The sequence below is a fragment of the Amblyomma americanum genome, chromosome 6, assembly GCF_052857255.1.
Source record: "Amblyomma americanum isolate KBUSLIRL-KWMA chromosome 6, ASM5285725v1, whole genome shotgun sequence".
Taxonomy (NCBI): Eukaryota; Metazoa; Arthropoda; class Arachnida; order Ixodida; family Ixodidae; genus Amblyomma; species Amblyomma americanum.
The window spans coordinates 43,101,844-43,125,486 of record NC_135502.1 but is presented as its reverse complement, the minus strand read 5'-3'; the positions used below and the strand labels follow the sequence as shown (position 1 = coordinate 43,125,486).

The following is a 23,643-nucleotide window of genomic DNA, read 5'->3' as shown; positions in this document are numbered from 1 at the left end:
AACACTTAAAAATGTCTTACATCCTGCTCTAATTATGCTGTTATGTGCTAATGATTTACATTCAGTTATCACATTTTATATCATCATGTTTTCGATTTAGCGCAAGTCTTGCGGAAGTACTGTAGTTGCACAAATAATGTGGCGTCGAATATAACATGTGCAAGTCCAAATAAAAAGTGAATCTTTACGTAAACACTGCATGATCTTCTGCGGACTCGATGCAATTTAAAAGACAATAGTTAAAAAGGACGCACAACACAATCAAAAACAGTAAAACCCATACAGTACCACCGCTTCTTGCCATCACTGCTCCATGCTTTGCGCTGCCCTAGTGCTTGACTGTTCGCATTTTTTTTCTCTTTCCTACTCCTCACTATTTTACTCCCTTCTCTTTCTCACTGGCCCACACCGCAATTTTTCCAAGTTCATAGCCAGCTTTTTTTTTTTTTTTTTCGGTGCACGCTATGCACTTTCCTTCACCATCCAAAGAACCAGAGAAAAGTTCACTTCTTCTCACAACTGACCAGCCTGGTTGTTAAGCCATCTCAAAGAGCGCAGTTTTCTGGCTATCAGTATCCATTTGCTTCCTTGTTGATCTTGCGATTATACTATTACATGTCTGCTACTCTTGGATGTCCTGGACTGCACGCGTGCAGCTATGTCATCATTCCGCAGTACACTGCCCTGGCCAGAAGCTCTTTACTATAATCGTTTCTTTACTGAGGCTGTCATTACTATAAACAAAAAGAAACGAACAATAGTCTATTGAATGCACAATGGGACTGCAGTTTTACTTTACTATACCAGTGTTTTTACTATATGAGACTTTACTACAGTGCAGTTCCACTGTATTTCTCAATTACCTCATTTTGCAATTGAACTACTGACTAAGCAGGCTTCACTGAAACAACTTTGACGGTATTGTGGAAAAAGAATAAGCTAACACTGTATAACACACAAAAACCATGAACCTATTCATGCTTTTTAAGGTCTACTATACACCTTGCTAAAATGGAGCAGTCCCATGTTACAGAAGTAGTTAGCTCTAGTCATGTAGTGCTCAAAAGAAGCAACATAAAAGACTCCATTTATCTGTTGCATCATTTCTGCTTTGTTTTGTTAAAAGAGAGTTCACTGAGAGTTAGCTACGATAACATCACTTAATAGTTCGAATACTAGTCAGCCCTGCTGGTTTCAAATCCTACTAAGCACATTAGCTAGCTATGAAAATATAGCCTGTATTTTGAACCTGAATGTTCCAAATGCCTTTTCTTTACTAGTCTATCAGAAGGGTAAAATTTCAAATTTTAATAAGCCTAAGATGCAAGCAACCTATACTTCCCTGCCATTTCTATTTGTTTTTCTTTTGTCAAAGTAAGCCACTTTTTATGCCCCTTTCAAATAGGCACTCTCAATAATGTTTGAATTGATGCAGGTTGAGCTCAGTGTAGACTGAGTGCTCCAACACTTTCAGGCATGCCAACTTTGATCCCGTGAAAACCATGTTTCACCAACCGTGATCAAAATTCCAACGCTCATTCAAAGGCAGCAGCCATCACCTTTGGGCTCAGTGAGGAAGTAGATAAAGGTGGAATAAAAAACAGAAAACTTAAATCGATTACTATACATATGACAAATAATAATCCTGTATCCAACAGTATGGCTTCTACTTCAGGCTATGGATGCATTTTAAAATATTTCAAGTTATGAATGGATCTGAAAAGCTTTCATGCCATGGATGAATTTGAAAAGGTGTTTGAGTGGCTACGATAGGGGACACAACCTGGGCCAGAGGGCGCTGCGGACACCAGTGAACAGCGCCTTCTCCGAGCGACTCCTTCTAGTTGTTCGGGCAGGACGACAAGCTTCGCCACTGACTTGTGTGCGTTGCCTCGCCCGCACGTGAAGGAAACTAGTTACGCGCGCGCGCACTCATTCTTTCTGGCTTGCACTTCGGCGCCGTTGTGAGAGGAGCTTGCTTCGCGCGCGCTATGCTCTCTCCGCTCGTGCATGGACACCGTTATGAGAAATCGCGCCCGCTCGAGAGTTTTCCTCGCGCTTTGACACTGCTGCGAAAATTTTGCGCGCGCTTTCGTGCTTTAGAGAGGGAGCAGCTCGTGTGCGCGGCGTCAAGCAAACAGTCCAAAAGGGCGCTGTTTTTGTCACGCCCTATTTTAGTTACTAGAGCGCATAACCACGTGGTGTACGAAGTGAAAACTGAAATTTAGCCTACCTTCGAACGAAACTGCGGCACGAATGCGTTTCGCGTTTTTTTTTCTTCGTGTTTTCAAATTGTGCTAGTTTGGGTCGATCTGCTTGCTTCCGCCGTGTGTGCTGGTGACATGTTCCCTTTCCGCGGTGTTTCAATGGCTTTGGCGCTAGGCTGCTCACCCCAGTGTCAAAGGTCGAATCGCGCCGCGTTTAGATTTGTACAAAATACGAAAGCGTATTTCACGATGTCGGTGCACATTAATGAATCCCATTCTGTTGAGCTTTGAGAGTGTTAGCATGGGCGTGCGGCTGATGCGGCCAATAAGGTAACGCACTGTCGTTCCTACCGGCGTCGCGCTTGCTTAGCCGCTTCTTCCATATAGTCGTATTTACAGCAGATGGCGTAATTACCATACGGATATCTAAAAATAATATCCGTTGTTATTGAGCCCTTCAAAAGCTTTGCGGACAATCTACGTACAGCCTTAGGACGTTAAACCACAAACCACTGGCACAACTCAGTTCTGATGCGCATCGACGGGGCACGTAACACTATTGCGCGGCTGCCCGAGGTCTACAGTCTGTAATTTGCAGAGCCACACTGCTACGCGTGTGTACAACAGAGACACAAGGTTAGTTCACATGTGGAATCGTGTCTGACATCTTCGCCTTCGCAGTTGTATGCGCGGCCAGTTTACATGGTGTCGGCCGAGTAAGTGCACATATATTAAGTGCCCTCCAGCGCTCTCTCCTGTTGCCACAGGTGATGGATCATTAGTACTATTTTTTAATCAATACTGCAGCACCCAATAATGCACCGGTACTTCGCACTGAACGATCCCCGCCACCTGGGTGATTTCTGTTGACAGCACACACGGCAGTAAGCAAATGCGTCATTTCCGGGAAGCCCACAAGTCAAGCAAGACGCTTGCCCGCCTTTATGCAACCACGGCGCCGCGTGCCACTCGATCACCGCGTAAAAACTGCCCACTGATGGACATAAACGGCGCACTGTGCAGTCGTCAGGCTGTGCTCGCATCCGCCGCGCCCACGAGGAGACGGGCGCGAGAAGCACGCGGAGAGAGAAAGCGCGCGCAGCACGCTAACACGGCCAGTCAGAGCACCCCGGTGCTGTCGTGCCCAATCAACGCTTCAGAATTCCACCGCTACGCGGGGAGCGCGGCGCTGCCGTCGCGCGGCAAACTAGGTTGGGGTCCCTATTACAAAGCCTTGCCAGGTGCAAACATGCCATGTCCTCACGTTACATTTTAGACAGCAAAGCTTTGCTCCTGCTTTAAACGCAACTAAACACAGCATTTTTTTTTTTGCACAAAACTTGCCTACTCTTTTCTTCACACCATTGCAGGAACACTTGTAAACTACAGCTTACTTCCCCATGCGCATCTTGCGACGTCTAGTGGACAGGCACTCAACCACCAAGTGACCGTCAAGTAGGACCATGTAGCTGCAGCTTGTTTCAACTGTACCTGACAAATTCAGCACAGATCAAATTCAATAACTGGTCATGTCACAACGTTATTACTACGGTGCAAACTTTGAAGACAAACAGCTAAACAATACTTCATGGGCCCTTGACCAGATTTGTACAGTTCAAATAAACAAGTACTTGCAAAATGTGAGCACATGTCTTCAGTGCTCAGGCTCAGTACGAAAGCCATGAGCGCTGAAAACTTGGCGAAAATTCAAGCCAAAGAGCACACCTGCAGTGCCTCTCAATGTGGCTCACATCGTTGATGCTATAATGAAAGGGCCCGCTATGTCCCAGGCTCACTACTTTCCTGGGCTACATTCCTATTGACATCCAGACATGCCACAGGCACGCTACATCCCAGGCCTACTATGGACCCAAATGATTTTACTAGTTCACCACTGTGACTGGTAGAATTACGGTTTTCTGGCACCTAGTTACCTGCACACTGCACAGACTCCCTTTTGTAATAGTAATTTCTTTTCAATGAGAAGTAAGTGCCTTAGCTTCACTTTCCAGACTATTTGCATTTCAGCTATGGTTATACACTACGTTGCTCTTTTCCTTCGCTAGTTTTTCTTTTTTTATCACAGCTTCATTGTGTGCTCACTGACACACTGTTTTTCTAATGAGTGAGAGTATATTGAGCATGCACTGCACATTGAAACACACTGTGCACGCATTGCTGTACTCTACATAGCTCGGCTGTTGTGATAGTATTGTTTTAGCAAAGCACAATTTGTGCCCTGCAGTTTTTACCTGCCATGTCCATGTAACAGGTGAAAGCTCACACTTGGCAGAGCTCAGACGAGGCATTTGATGCACGCTTCTGACATTCTTCATCCCTAAATGAAGACAAAAAATAAAGCTTACAAAGACACTTAAAGGGGCCATGACAGCCTATTTTCACGCACGCCCTGCTTATCGCCTTTAATTCCCAACAGGTTAAATTGCAATTCCCCGAATTTTCAGTTGATTCTGTGCAGTAAATATTTTTAAAACAAATTTTTTTCGTTTCTTCAGCGAACTGCTTGCTGGTCTGGCAACCTCTGATCGCTGACGTCACGAAAGCAAAGTCAAAAGCAGTGTGCAATTGTGATGCTGGAATTCAATAGGAAGCTGCAGACACTCTTAAACACCTTCTGGCACGACAATGCAGCTCACTTGCTATCATTACCTTGACTTCAGTTTGCACCATCAATTTTAAAGATCCATAAGGTTTTCTCAAAGTGCTTATAATCTCATTTAGCATTCCGACACATGCATGCTCAAGTAACACAGGCAAACCGTAATCCTATCTGTAACTCATGAAACGCTTTTTATGGCACTGCAGTAGAAGTTACAGGTGCAAACCACCAGCTTCCACAAGTGCACTGTTCTCACATGCTCAGAAGCCAGCCATACGCATCTGGAGTTTGATGGTTCACCCTTGCAGCTTTTACTGCAGTGGCACAGGATATCCACAAGTACAGCCTTCACAGCAGCCAAAATCTGCCATTCTTCCTACCAGTCAAAGAGATACCACAAGGACATTTAGGAATACCCATCACTCCTGCTGCACACTCTGCATGCTATGTCCAACCACAGCCAAAAAGTGTCCCTCTCCTCTCAAAAGCTCACAAAGAAGCAGCAGTGGCACATTTTCACAATGCTGCTTTTCCCACACGATGCACATGAGCACACAGTCCTCACTGCAGTCACTGCTGCCAAATCACTAAGCCGAAGACAAGGCTGGTCCCACGGGCTCATAGCACACCACCGCCTGCCTTAGAGACGTTGTCGTTGTCTTGTGGGCCTTGCGGAGGTGTCTAGAGGCAGCCCCCGTGCTGGCAAACGCCCGCGGACACACCGGGCACGAGAACGGCCGCAACACAATGTGCGCCCGCTCATGGCCCGACAGGCCAGCACGGGACTTGAAGGTGGCTCCGCACTGCTGACACACGTGCTGCACTGGGGCTGGCTTGTCAGCTTCATTCACATCATTGGTGCAACCTGGTCCAGTACCACACAAGTTGTACAGGCATTGCATCTGACAATCAACTTTTTCAAGTGCCCAAAAGCAGCCACAAAAATTTTGAAAATTATTTAGCAAAGCAACCGGGGCCCTGGCTATGAAAGTTTCTTAACAGCACTTCATTTAAAACAGAAATACAGGGAAGTGTAAACTTCATATTTGGCTCGGCTAGTGTTTGGCCAAAAACATGCATGAGCTTCTAAAATATGACTGCACTGTGATGCTCCTCACTGTGCACTGATTAAGTTATCCTAGAATAGTTTATCCTCAATAATTCGAACTCAAAGGGGACCAAAAATATGTTCAAACACTGTAGAGTTCAAATTACAGGGAGCATTTTTAATGCATGCGATGCTGATGAGAAAAATCCATCAGTTTGAATCAACGAGATTCCACTGCAGTATATTGTAATTTAATACGGAGAAACATGCATCCCAAATTCCATGACAGCAGACGCAATGCACAGGCAAAGGCCCTGCACCGTATCTGTGGCAAATAAAATGGAAGGGACACTTAAGCTCTGCATATCACACAATTGCGTTAGTGAGTTAACGCCCATCTAACTATATGTGGAATAGGTCAATCTCAACTTTACATTGATAGGTGCCTGGAAGTCCTCACACCACTCCTTCTGCACTGGTGCAGCAGCTAAGGAATGCGCCACTGCCACCGGTGGGGCCTGTGCGACCCAAGTTGCTCTTTCCAAGCAGCCTCTCGCAATCAATCATTAATTTAACAGACACCTGCCACGGTGGTCAGTTTGCTCACAATCCAGTGAGCAGGCTGTGATCATGCCACAAGGTGACATGACCTAGGTGGCCCACCTGGGTTGCTTATCTGGCGGGTGGCCACCTGGGCCCCGCCCTACTTTTTTTTGCTGCTCACGCCAACACCAGATTTTCTGGTTAATGGGGTCCGTCCATACGGACGCTATCATAGAGGTGACAGCGATGGTTGACTAAAAGGGTGACGCAGTCATGACAGCCACAGTATGCACTAGAGATAGCACAGAGGCAGAAGATTACGCCATGGATAGCCCTGGCTATACAAGCAAGGCCCCCAAATCGTCCAATCATTATCAATGACTCGCAAACAGCCCGTCGCAACCCCTCACGGCTACACATCTCCCCTATCATGCATATCATCCTAGTACATCACACCCATGACATGCCACAAACCCTTCTAGACACCAGGGCGTGTCTCTCTCCCTGGCAATGAGCACATTCATGTGAGAGCCTGAGGGCTTACCCTCCGGGTGCCAGTGGAAGGCCATCCCAACCCACAAGAGACAGAGGTCACCCAACTCATTACTGTCCAACAGAGCATATTCATCATCTCAAAAATATCTTCGTCCAGAGGACACAGCTTTCTGGTGCCAACTCGAGACTAGCGCTTTCCTCCATTCTGCCCTTAGGCACACGTTTCATCCCACCTGCTACCATGCAAATTGTCCTTTTTGTGGCAAACGTCCCATCCGCTACCATTTCACATGGGAATGCCCCAATGCTCCCTCAGTAGCCTCCATATCCCACCCCTCCCCATCTCAGTGAACGGCCCTAGACAACAGCATTTACCTGATAACCCAGGCCAGCCAGATAGCCGAGGCAAATGGGTCACTGGACTAGAGGCTTTACCCAACCAAGGGCTCCTCTCCAACCTTCACCCCCTGTACAAATTGTGAATAATTCTCACACAATAACACATTAACTTGTAGTTCTCTCCATAAGTTCCTTGATCTCACCACTATTGGCAAAGCTGCCATATGAAGGTACAAGCAGAGAACTGGAAAATCTCACTGCCTTCTTTGCCATGCTTCCTTGATTTCTAGAAAACAGGGCCGTTTTATTACAGCAACTCTTCGTTTATAATGCAAAAGTCACATGATACGATGCTTACCCAAGATGTAGACTTCACCATGGGGAGCACCCTCGCCACGCTCAGATGTCTCACCCTCGGCGTCTCCCTCTTTCCTTGCTGCCAGTGCAAAAAAAGTAATACAAGCACAGATATAACTCTCCAAACTTCCATTAATTTAGCAAGCCATGCTTTGACCGTGCAGTAGATATGTACAGCGAAAGCGTCTCATCCCGGTTGTGGCTGCCACTTTTCGATGGAAGCAAAATGCAAAAGACATCCGTGTGCTGCACAATGTCAGCAGACATTACAGGACCTCAGGAGGCTGAAATTATTCCGGAACCCTCGCGTTTTTCTCTATTCGTTCATTCACTCACTCCCTTCTTCATCCCTTCCCTAACAGCACAGTTGAAGTGTCCACTGAAAGCAACAGATTCCGCATCTTCCCTTTCCTGATAACCAATTATTTTACTTTATACTCTGTCCAAGAGCTTGCTCACAATGGAGAGGATGCTATATGTGTGAGGCAACAGCTTCCAGACCTGTGTAAGCTTCCAGCTTGTGGGAACATAAGGTAGCACGGTTGTGGAAATCATCACCCCATGTTCATAACTTGCAGTTCACAGTCACTAAAGTTGTGTGACAGAATATAAAAAATAACTCACTTCCCAAAATTAGGTCTATTGAATGAAATTACAGGTACTGCAACACAAACAAAAAACAGAGCTAAAGGCATGCTGACACTTGTGCCGCAAGTAAACAACAGCAGTCAAAAAAGAAAAGACTTGCGTCCCTTCACCACCAATAGAGCTGCTGCAGTCACCCAATACATTGTCTCCACCCTAATGCTTCAGCTCCTTTTGTAAGAGAAATGGGTCCAAGCTGTACAGAAATATTAATAATAATAATAATTGGTTTTGGGGGGAAAGGAAATGGCGCAGTATCTGTCTCATATATCATTGGACACCTGAACCGCACCATTATTAGCGGAGATTTCAACGCCGACCACCAACTGTAAGGAAGTCCTATAGTCAACGCCAGAGGGAGCGCCGTAAGGGAAGGGTAAAGGAGGGAGTGAAAGAAGAAAGGAAGAGAGAGGTGCCGTAGTGGAGGGCTCCGGAATAATTTCAACCACCTGGGGATCTTTAACGTGCACTGACATCGCACAGCACACGGGCGCCTTAGCGTTTTTCCTCCATAAAAACGCAGCCGCCGCGGTCGGGTTCAAACCCGGCAACTCCGGATCAGTAGTCGAGCGCCCTAACCACTGAGCCACCGCGGCGGGGCAAGAAATATTACAGAATATTACGGAATATTACAGAATATTACAGTGCAGAAATATTATAGAAACTTTCTTGGGAGAGTGGAGGTGGCGGGGGAGTCGGAAGCCCATGCCACTTCCCACATGTCCCTTCTCTTAGTGTGCCCAGCTGCTACTGCCCTAGGAAACAGACTCTTTGCTTTGTGTTGCTGATGCCCTCAACCATCCCCGCTGCCGTTGCGTGTCTGCTGTCCATGGCGCTATCAAGTGAACCAAACAATCGAGTGGCTGCAATGGGTTCTCAGTGCTTGTACTGTTCTCTGTTATGTCCTGCTGTTTCGTGCAGTTTTTTTTTTTTTGCACATAAACTGCTGTAGTGCCACTTTGGTGGGGCACTACAAAAGCAAAATCTGGGGCAATTGCAGCATATGCCATGGAGAGGTGCCAATCATGTGAAACAAGGTGTGTTGTTTCAATTGTGTTTGCTCGATAAGGGTGCAGATTTTCCTCTCGTGACGGTTCGTGTTTTGTCATCACAAGCAAGTAGTTTGGCAAAATTTCCAGTAAGGCAGCACTATATAGCTAACGGACAGTCGGCGTAGTGAGTTCATCATATTAAGGTCAATCGCCGCAACCCCTTCATCACATTAAATTTACAATTACCGTACATACGCTTCAATGCAGATTGCATTGGGGAATCGAGAACCTTCATAATATGAGGAATTCGCTACATGGAGATTCATTACACCCAGGTTTAACTGCAGGAGCTTTACAGGTCATATTTTTAAAGGATGCTGTTATTCATTGCAGGGACACAAACTTGGAGCTCCAGCATTTGAAGCAACATAGACGACAAAGAATGCCGTTCTTGGTGCGTTCAGCTGCTGTTTGACAGCAGCCAACTTTTTAAAGCATGTCTCAACTTAATGTTTTCCGCAGCATGTCACAGCCAATTATTTTCAGAGAGAATGAATGACGATTAACCCTGGCATCTGCACAACCTTTGGTGAGCTTGCTCATTCGTGAGGATAATTATAAATGGTGACGCAGGCCCCCATCCTGTTCCATTAAAGAAGAGGAGCTGACCCTTTTGTGCGTCTTTGGAGTGGATGTTGAGAAAGTGCCTCTTGGCTGCCGATGAAGTGCTGAATGCCTGTGGACAGGTCTCCGAAGGACATGGAAAAGGTCGTTCCCCAGTGTGAGTGCGCTTGTGAGCAAGCAGGTGGGCTCTGCAAGGGGCAGAAAAAAATCTATCAGTCCAAAGGCTGCACTGTTGATTTACAGTAGCGCTGGAGTAACACTGTAAAGCAACAGCATTTATTTCATCACCACTGCTTAAGTTGCATCCATTGTAAAACAAAGGCCCACTCCAATGATCTCCAATCAGCCAAATGCCACACCACTCTGGCATGTTTCCTAATCTCATCTCCCCACCTAAACATCACAAGGCTACATGAATTTCAATGCAGACAGCAACGCACATGCTTGTGCTCATTTTTAGGCCTGTTTAAGTTTCCCAAGGCTGAGACCTTGAGACTAATAGCGCTAAAAGTATTTTAAGCTTCACAGAATATCGGTTTGGCACTAAACTTGAGAATTCTTTGCTCTGCTGCACATGAGACTGAGATAACTAAACTGATGAGTACACCACAGAGCACCATGAGAACACCATAGAGCCAGACTTCACTGGGAGCCCTCCTTTCAGGGTCATTTTAGCTTTTTGTACACAAAAGAATGCATTTTTGGAGGAAAATACTGAAAATGAAGCCCCAGTCTTCTTCCTAGTTTTTATTTGACTCCACCATACAAAACGGCAGCAACTACACCATTTCAGAAATATTACCTCTGCTGCTCTCAGCTGAGATAGGAGCACCAGAGTCAGTGGGAGCAAAATGCTCAGTAATGGGGTTAATGAAAAAACAAAACAAAAAGAAAACACTGAAGAGGTTGTCTACACCACACTTTTTGTTTTATGACAGACTCAGCTGCTGCCCCTGACGAAACTCCAGACAGGTCTTCAGCAATCTGAGCCCAACAACACAAGTACCGTATTTACTTGTGTAATTTTCGCACTTTTTTTTCTAAAATTAAGACTTCAAAGAGCACATGCGCAAATCACGCGGATATTTTACGAACACGCCCTAAAAAATCACTACAAAGACCATAACGCAGAATGTATACGGTATGTTGCCGTGTATAAGTCAACCCTGCAACTCGTGCCCCATGGTAGCGAACGTAAAAATTTTAAAGGAAACTTAAGGATATGACGCGACAGCGTTAATGAGTTAAGGCCCATATATGTGGAATTGGTCATTCTCAACTTTAAATTCATATGACCCTGGGAGTCCTCACATACCACTCCTTGTGCAATGGTGCAGCAGTTAAGGGATGTGCCACTGCCACCAGTGGGTCTTATGTGGCCCAAGTTGCTCTTCCCAAGCAACCTCTCGCAACCAACCATTCATTTAACTGCCGCCTGCCAGGGCGGTTAGTTTACTCATAATCCAGTGGGTAGATTGCGATGACCCCAAAAGGACGCGTGACCTATGTTGCTTCTCAGGGAGTGGCTGCCTGGGACACCTTACGCTATTCATCCCTCACAACGCCAACACCGGATTTTCTGCGTAAAGGGGCCTTTATTGCTGCCGTGTTAAAATTTGACTCCAAATAGAAGTTGACGCATAGCCCCCTTACCTCCACGCCCGCTTTCACGGCACCCCCACCTCAAACCGACATTAAGTAGTCGCTCCCATGATGTAATGATGGGGTGTGCGCAGCTCAAAGCAATAAACGCGGAACAATACAATCGCAAAGACAGCAATCAGATGCCAAAGGACATACAAAGTAAAGTGATAAAACAGCGGCCTTGCATGCGGCCCGGCTGAGTAGCAGCGAACAGAACAGCCAACGGTTCAGTAGTTTCGGATTCTGGTACAACACACTTTCCAGAGGTTACTAGAAGTTTGCTCTCGTAGCCGTTCGTATGGAAAAGCAACCGCTGATGCGAGCGAGCGGGTAAACGGCGCGCAATCGGCCTTTTCTTGCCGGAAGTACATTCATTTACAAATGAATTAGACTTTTTTTGACACCACTCGCCTTTCGCAGCCGCACGCAGCGATGCGGCCATGAAGATGTTCCCAAACCTGCCCTGCGCCCCCGCATGCATGTTGGCATGCTTGCGCAGCAGGGAGCGCAAAATTCGCGAGTAAATTTTTTTTTTTTTAAGTCCAGGTAAAAAGTTGGAGGTGCACAAATTACACCCGGGCACAAATTACGCGAGTAAAGACGGTACTCATTACAGCTTACACCTCAGGCGCGGCTGTGTACAAGAGCATCTCACAGACCAAGTCAGCAGAATGCAATGTCAATATAGTGCTGCACTGCATTCTTGTACAAATGATAGTGCAGTGACAGACTGGCACTAAGATAGGACCAATATATGTGTGTACTGTTAGGGCAGGTACCACATTAGCTAACAACAGGGGTAACCAAACAGTTGAGTATGTGGTATTTGCACTGGCCATGACAATGAACAATGATAAAAAATTTTCAGCTCAAAATGCTGCATTTCGAATATGCCAATATGCCAAGAAGAGGAAGGCTAGCAAAGTGAAGCGTCAGGAACTCTCGAATCCTTGAGGCACATAAGCAGAACTGAAGCTTCTGTTTCTGATTTACACTAACTTATGCCAACCTGCCAAACAAAAAGGCCAACTTGTGAACCGAGCACTATCCTTAGAAAGGCAGCAGCACAGAGCCAGTACACTGTGCACTCTGGGGGCAGCCTCTGAAGTCACAAAACTGCCTGCAACCAAAGTCAACAAACTCTCTGGTCAGCGGTGCACTGGATATTCAACTTATCTAGTAACATTCACATTGCAAATTTTGGCACCATTGAAATTCTTTGAATTAATGAGGTTTTATGGTACACACCTCAAATGTATGTACAGCAAGTGACAAGAGTAATTATTTTAAACATCTGGACCTAGCATTTGGAACTGGTTTGCTTCAGAAGGAAACCGCAATTACTGTTTTAAAAAGCAGACCATGGATGCCTGGTTGCCTAGAAAACTTACTTTAGGATAGAAAGAAATAAAAATAAAGTCAACCTGCCTGCGCCTAGAAGAGAGGAGGTACTCTAACACAAGACATGCACAGGGTGCAAAGTTTCACTGGGTCCCACCTGATGGCAAAGTTGAGTCCACAAGTGAGGCAGCGGAAAGGGCGTTCACCGGTGTGCACACGACCATGTCGTTTCAGGGCCATGGACGAGAAAAAGCGCTTCCCACACAGCTCGCACGGGAACCGTCGCTCCTCTTCATGGCTAAACCGATGCTCAGCAAGGGTGCTTAGCTGCAGGTAGCCCTTGCCACAGACTTCGCAGACATGAGGCGCCTTGCGGCCATGGGTAGACTTGTGAGCTTGCATCTCCTTGTAGCTGCAAAGGCAATTGGAAATATGCATTGCAGGTGAGATCCCCTCACAACTGGATCCCCTCACAACTGTGGCCAAATTTTGATTTGATCATGTGCAGCAGTTTGACTCTGAGGCAGAGCACAGCAGAAAGACATCAGGTAGCACATAGCAAGCAAATGCTTGCAAATTTGATGTCTTACACTGCTAGCACAGATGTGGATAGCTCTAACTCAAAAGTGCCATTTCCTTGTCACCCAGTAGGTGGACACTAATCCATTTCCAAGAGGATTATTTTGAAACTTCAAGCTTCCGATGAGGTTCATAAGCTACAGCTGAACCTCTTGGTGCCTGAAAGTCAGCGTGTATACAGACGACATGCAATGTACAGGCCCCTTCAATATGAAAGAGAACAAACAAATTTTGAACATTCAATTAATGATTACTCCACAATTATGTGATAAGCACACTTTTTCCTGTTTTCTAATTACTTTCCCTCTTGGACTTTAATATCCAAAAGTCATTTTCAACTTTAGTAGAGAAATAACTGAAAAAAAATCACCTTTTTGTGCAAGCTGGTTGTTCCGTTTTCATACTGGAGTGACCTATACATTTTCTGGAGTACCAAGTTTATGGCTACATTGGTTCCCAGTAACTACACCAATGTCATCCACTAGTTTTGTGAGCACTCATGTTGTAAAAGGAATAGGATAAGGCCCTTTATGTCCAAACTCTGCTTCAACTGCAGTAGGAAAAAATGTATTTATTCATATCCTCAAGGCAGCCAGCATGTGGACGGGAGTGGGTTACATAATATTAGGTACATCACATTTGCAGCAGAATAAGAGAAATAAAAGAAAATAATAAAAGATACAGTTTTGTGCCAGTATTAGCATATTACAGCATAGGCATGGTTAAATAAAATATTACTGTGAACCACGGAGCTCTTTGCACCTCAGCACAAGGCATTCTGCTTTACCCTCTCAATCCCTCTCCAAAAACCAGACCAGAATGAGTGCCCTTCGGCTTCTTTGTTGGCACGGGGGCAGAATGCCAGTGCCATCTGGCAGGAGGAGGATAAACTTTATTTTCATCGACCAAGGTAGCAGTTGGTGTGGGGTTATAGCCCCATCAAGTGGCCATGAGCTTGTGGCGTCCAGCGACTTCTAGGGCTCTTGTCACAACCCGGATCTGTGTGTCCGAGTCGGAACTGATCAATGCGGCCTCCCACTAGTCTGGATTCGAGACCTGCAAACCTCGAGGAGGGGAGTCCAGAGAGCAAGCCCAGAGTATGTGGGATAGAGTGGCATGCTGGCCACATAGTTGACAGGAGGGAGAGTAGACCCCAGGGTATATACGGGCATATATCGCGGGGTTGGGGAAGGTGTTCGTTTGGAGTTGCCTCCACGCAACCTCTAGGGGTTTGGTGAGAGAAATATGTGCAGGGGGATATAGAAGTCTACCTAAACGGTAGTGCATGGTTATGTCATGAAATGTAACCATACGATCTCTCGCCGTCCGCAGGACGGGCGACACCACACCCCGGTCAACGAATCCTCGGACATGATTGTGGGCCGCCTCGGCAAGAACTCTCAAGGTAAAAGGCGCTCAGGCAGTATGACCGGTTAGCAAGAGAATGCACTCCAAGAGCACGGGCAACCTCTGTCAGGGTGACTGCTCTGCCTGTTACTTTGTTACGGGTTCCTGTTGGCTGCTTGCTAGCTGCCTATCTGCCTGCGCTGCCAAAGGAGACCATTGGTTTGGGAGATCCCGAATAAGCCATCTGCCTGTTGGCAACCCCTTGGTCTTGCATACTCTGTTCTTTGCAGCCACAATTGTGGTTGGAGCTGAAGCAACAGCCTTAACTTTGTGCTAGGGGTGTAAAAGTAGTGAGGACCCCCCCCCCCCCCAGCATGTTGGAGTTATGTGCCTGTGCAAGTTTCATGTGCACATTTCCACCCTGTGTGGTGGAGAAAAATAAAAAATCAAGATGCGAGCTTGCCCAAGTGCACAAATCTGCATATTCCATGCATTGCATGAAATGTTTGGAAAGCTAAAAGTGCCTAACAATTCCAGCCCCTTCAATGCACTAGTAACAATGGCAGGTGTAAAAGCTTGGACATATGCCATGTCTGTGGCTGATAGATGAGCGCTACCGCGTACAATACTTTAAAACCAGGCAGTGTTAACATACACAGTCTTCCATGCAGCGGCGGCCACCGTCAGTGCCATGACAACCACTGCTACATGTTCTATGCTGCCTAGTCCAGTACCCCTTTGCTCATCTTCTTTTTCCCTTCTCCACTCGACTCTTTCAGCGCTTCCTTTTCCTCAACAGCCCGTGCCGCCTTCTTTCCGTGTTCGCAACTACGCTCCCCTTTGCCCGACCATGCTGCGTGGCCCCAAGATCGTCAAAAGGTTGGCTTCTAGTAGCCGCTCGAGAGTCTGGTGGTGAAAGTTCCTCTAGCTCCCTTGAGGAGCGATGAGAAAAAAATTCGTGTTACATTCGCACCTTGGTTCCAAATATACTGCAAGATGCATTCTGAAATTGACGAGGTTGTGGGAAAAAAGCGTTATACGAGGTGTGACACGAAAAAAACGAGACTGGTCCCATTAATTATTGTACTTACAGAATGAGTTCTCTGTGACATTATCACCTTCAACGTAGTCGCCTTCAGCATTCACACACTTCTGCATTTGGTGCTGCCATTGCTGGTAACAGTTCTGGAATGAGGTTTTTGGAAGGCCCTTCAGGAGATTCTCCGTTTTTGCCTGAACCTCTTCCGCTGAGGTAAAATGGGTTCCCTTTAAGCAAGATTTACCTTTAGGAAATAAAAAAAAAAGTTGCATGGAGCCAAATCAGGTGAATAAAGAGGATGCCCCATCACAGTAATGTTTTTTCTGGTCAGAAACTGCTTTACAGATAGGGCCGTGTGAGCGGGTGCATTGTCCTAGTGTAATAGCCACCCTTCACTCCACAACTGTGACCTTTCTTTCCTAATTTTTTCATGAGGTCTTTTTAGTACTTCAATGTAGTGGTGTTGATTAACAGTCTGACCACTGGGAACCCACTCAATCACAACAATTCCATTAATGTCGAAGAAGACAACATTGCCTTGAATTTTGATTTTGACATGCTTGCTTTTTTGGGTCTTGGGGATCCTGGAGACTTCCACTGCATTGACTGGCGCTCACTTTCTGGGTCATAGATAAAAATCCACGTCTCATCACATGTTACAACCGATTCCAACAAATTTGGCTCGTTTGCATTGTGTTCTAACATGACCACACACACGTCTTTACGGCACTGTTTTTGGTCATCGGACAGAACTTTTGGAACAACCTTCGCACAAATCTTCCTCATGTGTAATTCGTCCATTAAAATGCGTCGAATAGCTTCCCTATCCAAGTTAACCAACTCCGCCACTGCACGAACACTTAATCTCCAGTCACCACGGATCACATCACGAACTTTGGCAATGTTTTGGTCTGTGATTGCTGACCTTGGGCACCCAGCACGTTCATCATCTTCCACACTGTCCCTTCCGCTTATGCCATTCAAACACACGTGCACGAGACAAAGTTTCATCTCCATATGCCTCGGTTAACATTTGAAATTTTTCTGTGGCTGATTTCTTAAGTTTCACAAGAAACTTGATGTTGATTCGCTGTTCGGTTTTTACATCACATATTTTTCCGGCAGAATGCAGTTGCACGTGTTCACTCAATGAGGCAGCCCTCCCAACTGGCGTGATCGGTTCCGTCGAAACTGGCCGCATGAATAGAGGAGGTGTGTGAGATGACGTCAGCAAAACAGTTGTTGCCAACTCCTCTTTTTTCAAGCTACACACTTAGCCTCATTTCTTTAGTGTCACACCTCGTACTCGTGTAAATAAGGCAATTCAGTTTTCAGGAGTGAAAGGAAATTCCCTAGTTTATTTGGCCACACAATTTTACAATGAGATGGCTAGCTGAACGAGACCACTGCTGCATTTGTCTGCATGCCTGCGACACTAAAAGGAGATTTTGATATTTCTCAACATTAAGGGCAGTCAACAAACTCACAGCATCGCATCTATTTTGACACATTCACTCACAACTGCATTCCCTCTTCCTATCTCTACGCAACATTGGTTGCAGAATCCTATTTCATACATCCGTCAGAGCCACCAAAGCCAACTGTACATCAACAAGGTCTCAGAGTAGGGTTTTTCTATTAATTCTAACAGCAATGGTTCTTAAGCCAGTGGTATGGGGACACTTGTTCCAACCCATCTCTCTGCTGTGAAGATATCAAAGCAGTCATCTTCAACTTTCCAATGAAAATGTAATATGCCATCTTCCTTATACCACTACTGTCTACAGCAGCCTATAATCAATACCATCGCAGTAGTGAGGAATTATTTCCTGTGGACCGACAACAAAATATGTTGTGTGTTTAGAAGAGCATGCATGCCACTTGGTTGCAGCAATGCAAGGAGCTCAGATGCCATCTCTGCTATGTGAGGTGACAGTCCCGAAGATGTAGTTCAAGAGAAGCCACAGGGGTCAATTTGAGTTCATAGAAATGGCAAAAGTTGTAGATTTAGTCTCACCAGTCCTTAAGTGAAATTTTTAAGCAAAATTCTTTCAGAATAACATCTTTAGCAAGGCAACCTGTGGTCTAAAGGCATTTTTCATGATCAACAGAGGGTGACGGGCAGAATTCGTAGCATCCTCAGATCTTTCCAAAGATATATGTTTTCATAATTATGCTTTGCACATTTACACATGCACATATTTTTTTCTACTCCTCTGTGCCGATATAGTAGCGTGGAGGTAAGCCTCAGGCTACTAATCAAAGCTCCTCTTTCCAAGTAACTAGCAATTTTCCAGTTTTTCAGAGCCTTCAACAGGCAAAGTAAGTTTTAATATTTTGAAGTTTCTTCAAAGCACACCTATTCTGGTTGCAGGAGCATGTGGTGAGCGTTGGTTTATTACATGTTGGCAATGGCAGAAAATAAATACGAGGCAGCTGCTGTTTTTCCTCCCACTTGCAAGGATCACCCTGTTAGGCCCACACAATAAGACATTATTTATATACTTCAGATTTAATGTGTTTGATAAAAGGATTAACTGAGCTAGTTACATTTGACGTTTCTTTTTACGAAGATGGTACACAGAAGAGCCAGTTGCAACCTGGCAGCTGCCATGGCTGCCAGGTGGCAAAGTGAAGAGAGGAAGATCCCCCTCTCCTCTTTTAGGGCAGACCAGAAGGTTACTGCCACGGGAAGAACTCTGTCACCTGCCAAGGCTGGTAAATGGTAGAGCCAGCTGCAACTTGCCACGGTTGGCAGGTGGAACATGGAGAGGGAAATCCCCTCTCCACTTGCATGGTGTCTGTGGTTGTGCATGGCAGCTCATAAGAGGTTCTTGTCGCAGATAATGGTAATTAGAGCTCGTTTTTTTTTTTTTGCCAAATCATTCTCAGTCCAACATCTGCCTCCTTTCCCCTACAAGAGGAAAGGGACGGAGGGAAAGAGGGACAGTTGGCATGTGGAGAGAGGGAACTCCCTCTAAACACCACCTGCCTTCACACAAACGCCAACGCTGGACAGTTTTCGCTTTCATGGACCTCCTAATTACTGCAGTAAAATGATAAGTGGAGGGCACACCACTCACGTCATGTAGGACTGTTGGCAGATGGAACACTTGAAAGGCTTCTCGGGCTCCGCATGCATCTTCATGTGTTGCTCCAGGGTGTCCCGGCGAGTGAAGTGCGTGCCACACTCGGGGCAGGGCAGCAGTGCCCCGTCCCCTCCCTCGTGTGTACGCAGGTGCCTTGCCAGGGACGTCTGGTCCAGGTAGTGCGCATCACACAGGTGGCACGATAGGGGCCGGCGTGCATGCATGCGGCGATGCCGTGCCAGGCTGTCCCGCACAAATGTCTCAAAGGGGCAGTCGGAACACGTGTACTTGGTACGGGGCCCTTTCCCTTCTGCATCCTCCCCAAACTCGACGAGCTCCTCGTCTCCTTCCACCATCTCCACTGCAACAAGCATAAAGGACACCAAGACAACTCGTGGAACCAGCTGATGCTGTTTGCTGAACACCCTGAAAAGCGCAAAGTGGAAAGATGTACACAAGAAACGGAACATTACACATGCTACAGACAGCTATTTATGAATGAAGAATAGACCACTGTATGCAAGAGGAAATTTATGAGGTTATTTTCAGAGAGGGCTGTTGGGCAACAATGCATTGTTGACCATTTCTGCCAAACACAGATGGGGGCCAACGCTGGCCTTCTATTTCAAAATTTCACACTTGGGGGGAGGGGTTCCCCATTCCCATGAGCTTCGAGTCAGTCACAAGAGAAGAATATTTCATGCATTCAGAAAACCTAAGCAGGACTACTCACCTAGCACCGTAAGAAGAAAATAACAAAAAATCGTGGCAAAACGGCGTGAGCAAAGCCATTGCAAAGTGACATTTTAATGCAGTGGAACATATTTCGACTGAAGGATTCAATTTCAGTGCTCTTTTTTAGACTCATATCAATAAATGTGTCCTTTTGACAGCCAAAGGTAAGTTCTGGCATTGCTGCCTGAAAAGGTGAAGCCAGCTACAAACACCAAAACTTTTGCATTCTAAACTGCAGGTCCGACATCCAACTGGCTACAGCAGCTCCAGCTTTCGCTTTCTGCTAAAGCAAATTATAGCCAACCATGTTTCTTTAATATGAACAACTCACAAATTGCACGTTTGTAAAGGTCTACAAATTTACACATTACATATCTGCAGAAAGCACCTTGTCAGTCTCGCCTTTCAAGCTTTTTCATGAACTTTGATGCTTGGCAGCTTGTCAATGCACTGTTGACCAGACGGTGTTGGACTCCATGAGATAAACAATAAAGTATCATAAGCTCAGCCAAAACAATGCTAGTTGCTACAGATGCCAGCAGCAGCTGCTGCATTAGCAGAACATGATCTGATGTCAATAAACTAGTGCAACCAACTAGTACACCAAATCATTTTGTGCTACTTACCTTTACAAAGGATTCCATTTTCATCATCGGAGCCATTAGCGCAACAAGGGTCAGGATCAGGGGCACCACCTATACTAGTAACGTCCTCAGGATCTGATGTCCCTGCAAAATTGAAATTTGAAAAACTGCACGTCTATGGCAGGTCTCAATCACAGTGCCGATCAATGCCATGTTAGTGCGATTTTCAGGATGGCAAAATGGGATGTAGAATCTACATTCCATTTCATCAAGTTATGCAGAGTAACAAAGGCTGAAGCTGTGAGTTATTATAGCTAACTACGTTTAACCAGCTACTACTTTGCTGCCAAGCACACGCTTTTCCTCATGGAGGCTTCAGTGCCTCCCGTTTCAAAATTTATCAGGCTATGGTTATCATTTGGAACATGACAAAACAGGCCTTTTAACCACCAAAAATGCCACTGCAACAAGGCTATCCAAATGCATAGAAATAATGAAGGCAGGTGCATAGTTTCATGGTCTGTCTATAGAATGCTCCATAGACTTGGTGAAAAGAACTATGAAGGTCAAAAGTGCCTATTTTACTTCCAAGACAAGTGTAAAGGTCGGTTATTTAATGCATTATCAAATCGGAAAAATCAGCTTTTTCACATCGTTTCCACAGTATCCTGGTAAAACAATTTCACTGAAACTTACAAATTAGACACAGCATGCAAAACAGAACAAAGGGTAGACAAGCAAATTACCCACTTTTCCTTTTTTTCACTCAAGCATCAAGCACCAGCCAAAATCATCCCACTTCTCACTCAAAATTTACTCAACTCGGCTTGGCAACAGAGAGAGATATGTGAAATTTCATTCTGCATTCAAATTTTGCCTTTAGTCACACTACTGTTTTTCAAGCAAATAAGTTACTACTTAATGTGCTCTGTCAGAATCATTACACAGATGAAGAGCATCACATCATATTAAAAGGACATTTATGAAATCACCAAGATGTAGTAAGTGTTGCTAAGAAGTATTTAATTTAAACCTCGGCAAAATACTGGGCAGCAAACTGTGGCCGATAGCTGACTTATGTTATGATAAATATTAGTCTTTCTTTTTCTGTTGGTGGAATATATCTAGTTTTCGAAATCGCACTGATTACAGCAGCTTTCAGTATCCCTTGAAAAACAATACAAAGCACTGCACGCAGCATGGTTCACATTTCCAGAAATTTCAGTGGCTACGGGAATAATGTGAGCTACAGTAATGTAACTTCTTTTGCAGTGAAAGCTGCAAGCCAAACCTAGGCCCCATGTTATTCTGCTTAGCTTGGGTGATGAACACTAAAACAGTGGAAGATTGCGCAACTATTTCCTATTCACCAGTACCAGCCTCAAGTAATGCTGGAGGCTTACCTAGAAATCTCATCTCAAATTTTTTGCTAATCCCTGTAACATAACAAACTACTTAAAAAGACATCATACAACATACTGCCTAGTTTGAAAAGTGAACGAGAGCTGAATGTTGTGTAGCGATATGCCTACCAGAGGACGCGTTCCTATTACTTGCACATTAAAGGTATCTGAAGTGACATGCTCAAATCCATAGTCTATTGCCACAATTTCTATGTTGCTTACTTCCTCTCTTCACACCATAAAAACATGCACTGATCAATCTCTCACCACAAGGGAGGTGCTTCTCATGCAACATAACTAGTTAGTTCGCAGATGGTTGCAATCATGTATGCAGTATTAGCTACAATGACCTGCAATGCGCATGGAGATACAAACAGGTTATTGGGAATCGTTTGTGTCATGTTAAAAAGAATGTGGCCAAGAGCCATAACATTTTGGATCAATGGCTATCGAGCATGCATATTGCTCTAGCCACTAAAAAAAAATTTTTTTTTGCCTTGTGGGCCCGTGTTTAACCAATGAGCACCTTGCTTTTAAAGCCTAAGTCTGCCTGTGCAGTTTATATTTAGCTGACTGAGAAAACAGGCAAAATGTCTGCACTCCAAAGCTGATTAATATGTCACCGTGCAAACAATAGACATAAAACTTGACTGCAATACGTCATTGTCAGTTGTTTCAGTACAAAAGAAAAGCCAGAAACAAAAAATATCGATCCAATACAGGCAGAGCCAGAGCAGCACACTACATTTGTGTAGCGAAGTCTAGTTGCACACTGCACTTAATAAATTCTTAGTTTCCATTTACATTTCTGAAAAGGAGTAAAGTGCTGTGATGCCGCCACATCTGAATATAATTTGCTATGCACTAGTCTACCCAAAATATCAGCAACTACATCCCTCAGGCAGATATGGCGTTTTCCCATTCGCATGTCAAGCATAAGCAATATCTTTTTATCTTACATTTCGTATGTTACCTAAGCCCCTCAATTTGACAGAACAATATCAGATAAAATGCCAATTAAGTCAGTAACTTATTACAATAAAGGAACGCCACATCAAAGCTGACGCGAAAATGAACGCTACGTCTTTCTCCGCGGACAGCTAAGGGTATACGATCCTGTAACTGCACCATTCCATGCCTAGGTTCACCCGCAATGATAGCTATTAACCTGAAAAGATAACGCTCTGAATAAAGAAAAAAGGTATCTGCCGGGACACCACTATTTCAGGATAGAAACTGCAGAGTTTATAAAGTTCGATCCGAGTCTGTTTCGCTTCCACTACAACGCAACGCTGCGCAACAACGAGAATTTACTGCGGTACTAAAACCGCAAACGAGCCAAAGCCCGCTGTTCTCGCTTTTTGTTAAACAGCGTTTCCAATAAAAAAATTAAAGGCTTTGCCCAGAATACGGTAGATCAGGCGACGAAAGAAAGTGTAAACAGAGCAACCGGTTCTGCCACATATACAATTACAGCTCAATAATGGAGGATACGAAGAACGATAAGTGCGTTCTTCCCGCGGTATGTGCAGGTAGAAGTGCAAGATGCAGTTCACAATGCAATAATCCCAGCTGTATCGCGTAAGAGCAACCCCCCTAGCAATGCGTTCAGTACTGGATGTTCGATGAGCATTGCTTGGCGAAAGTTGGCGGCGATCTTCCGGCTCTTGAGGTTGTTCCCACTCCTTCTCGCTCATTTAGTTCCGTTGAACAGAAAGATGGCCACAGATGCAGCTGACGGTGCATTCAAGCCTGCAGGTTCTTTCTAGTGGTTGTCTGTTCTAAATCTCAATCACAGCTGCCTAATTGAACGCGTTGATTTAAAGCTAGTCCACATAGACGCAGACGCCATGGAAGCAATCGGACAGCTTTCAGCACCTCTGGCGCCACTTTCGGCAGTTCTACGGCAGAGCGCAATTATTCTGATCGCCAGCGTTCTATAACCATAATATTAATTGTTTTTGTAAAAAAATTTTTTTTCGTGGACACAGAACCATTATTGGGTATAAAAA

General features: G+C 45.1%; 1 protein-coding gene across 1 annotated transcript; it reads right to left on the bottom strand.

Annotated features, from left to right (window-relative positions):
• Window positions 1-414: 414 nt before the first annotated feature.
• On the bottom strand, window positions 415-23,504 carry LOC144136710 (uncharacterized). Its single transcript, XM_077669256.1, has 7 exons — window positions 23,247-23,504; window positions 20,271-20,372; window positions 18,904-19,270; window positions 13,013-13,267; window positions 9,916-10,058; window positions 7,611-7,688; window positions 415-5,692 (listed from the first exon to the last, which is right to left on the bottom strand). Exons 1-7 carry the CDS (start codon window positions 23,326-23,328, stop codon window positions 5,415-5,417), a joined length of 1,305 nt encoding a protein of 434 aa, XP_077525382.1. The 5' UTR covers window positions 23,329-23,504; the 3' UTR covers window positions 415-5,414.
• Between the last annotated feature and the right edge of the window lie 139 nt (window positions 23,505-23,643).

Excerpts from the sequence above, each read along its gene's own strand:
- LOC144136710 (XM_077669256.1), bottom strand. The coding sequence starts at position 23,328 with ATGAGCGAGAAGGAGTGGGAACAACCTCAAGAGCCGGAAGATCGCCGC. Across the intron at positions 19,271-20,270 it reads AAATGGAATCCTTTGTAAAG|TGGAGATGGTGGAAGGAGAC; the intron begins GTAAGTAGCACA and ends TGCTTGTTGCAG. Across the intron at positions 5,693-7,610 it reads TGGTGAAGTCTACATCTTGG|GTTGCACCAATGATGTGAAT; the intron begins GTAAGCATCGTA and ends GTACTGGACCAG.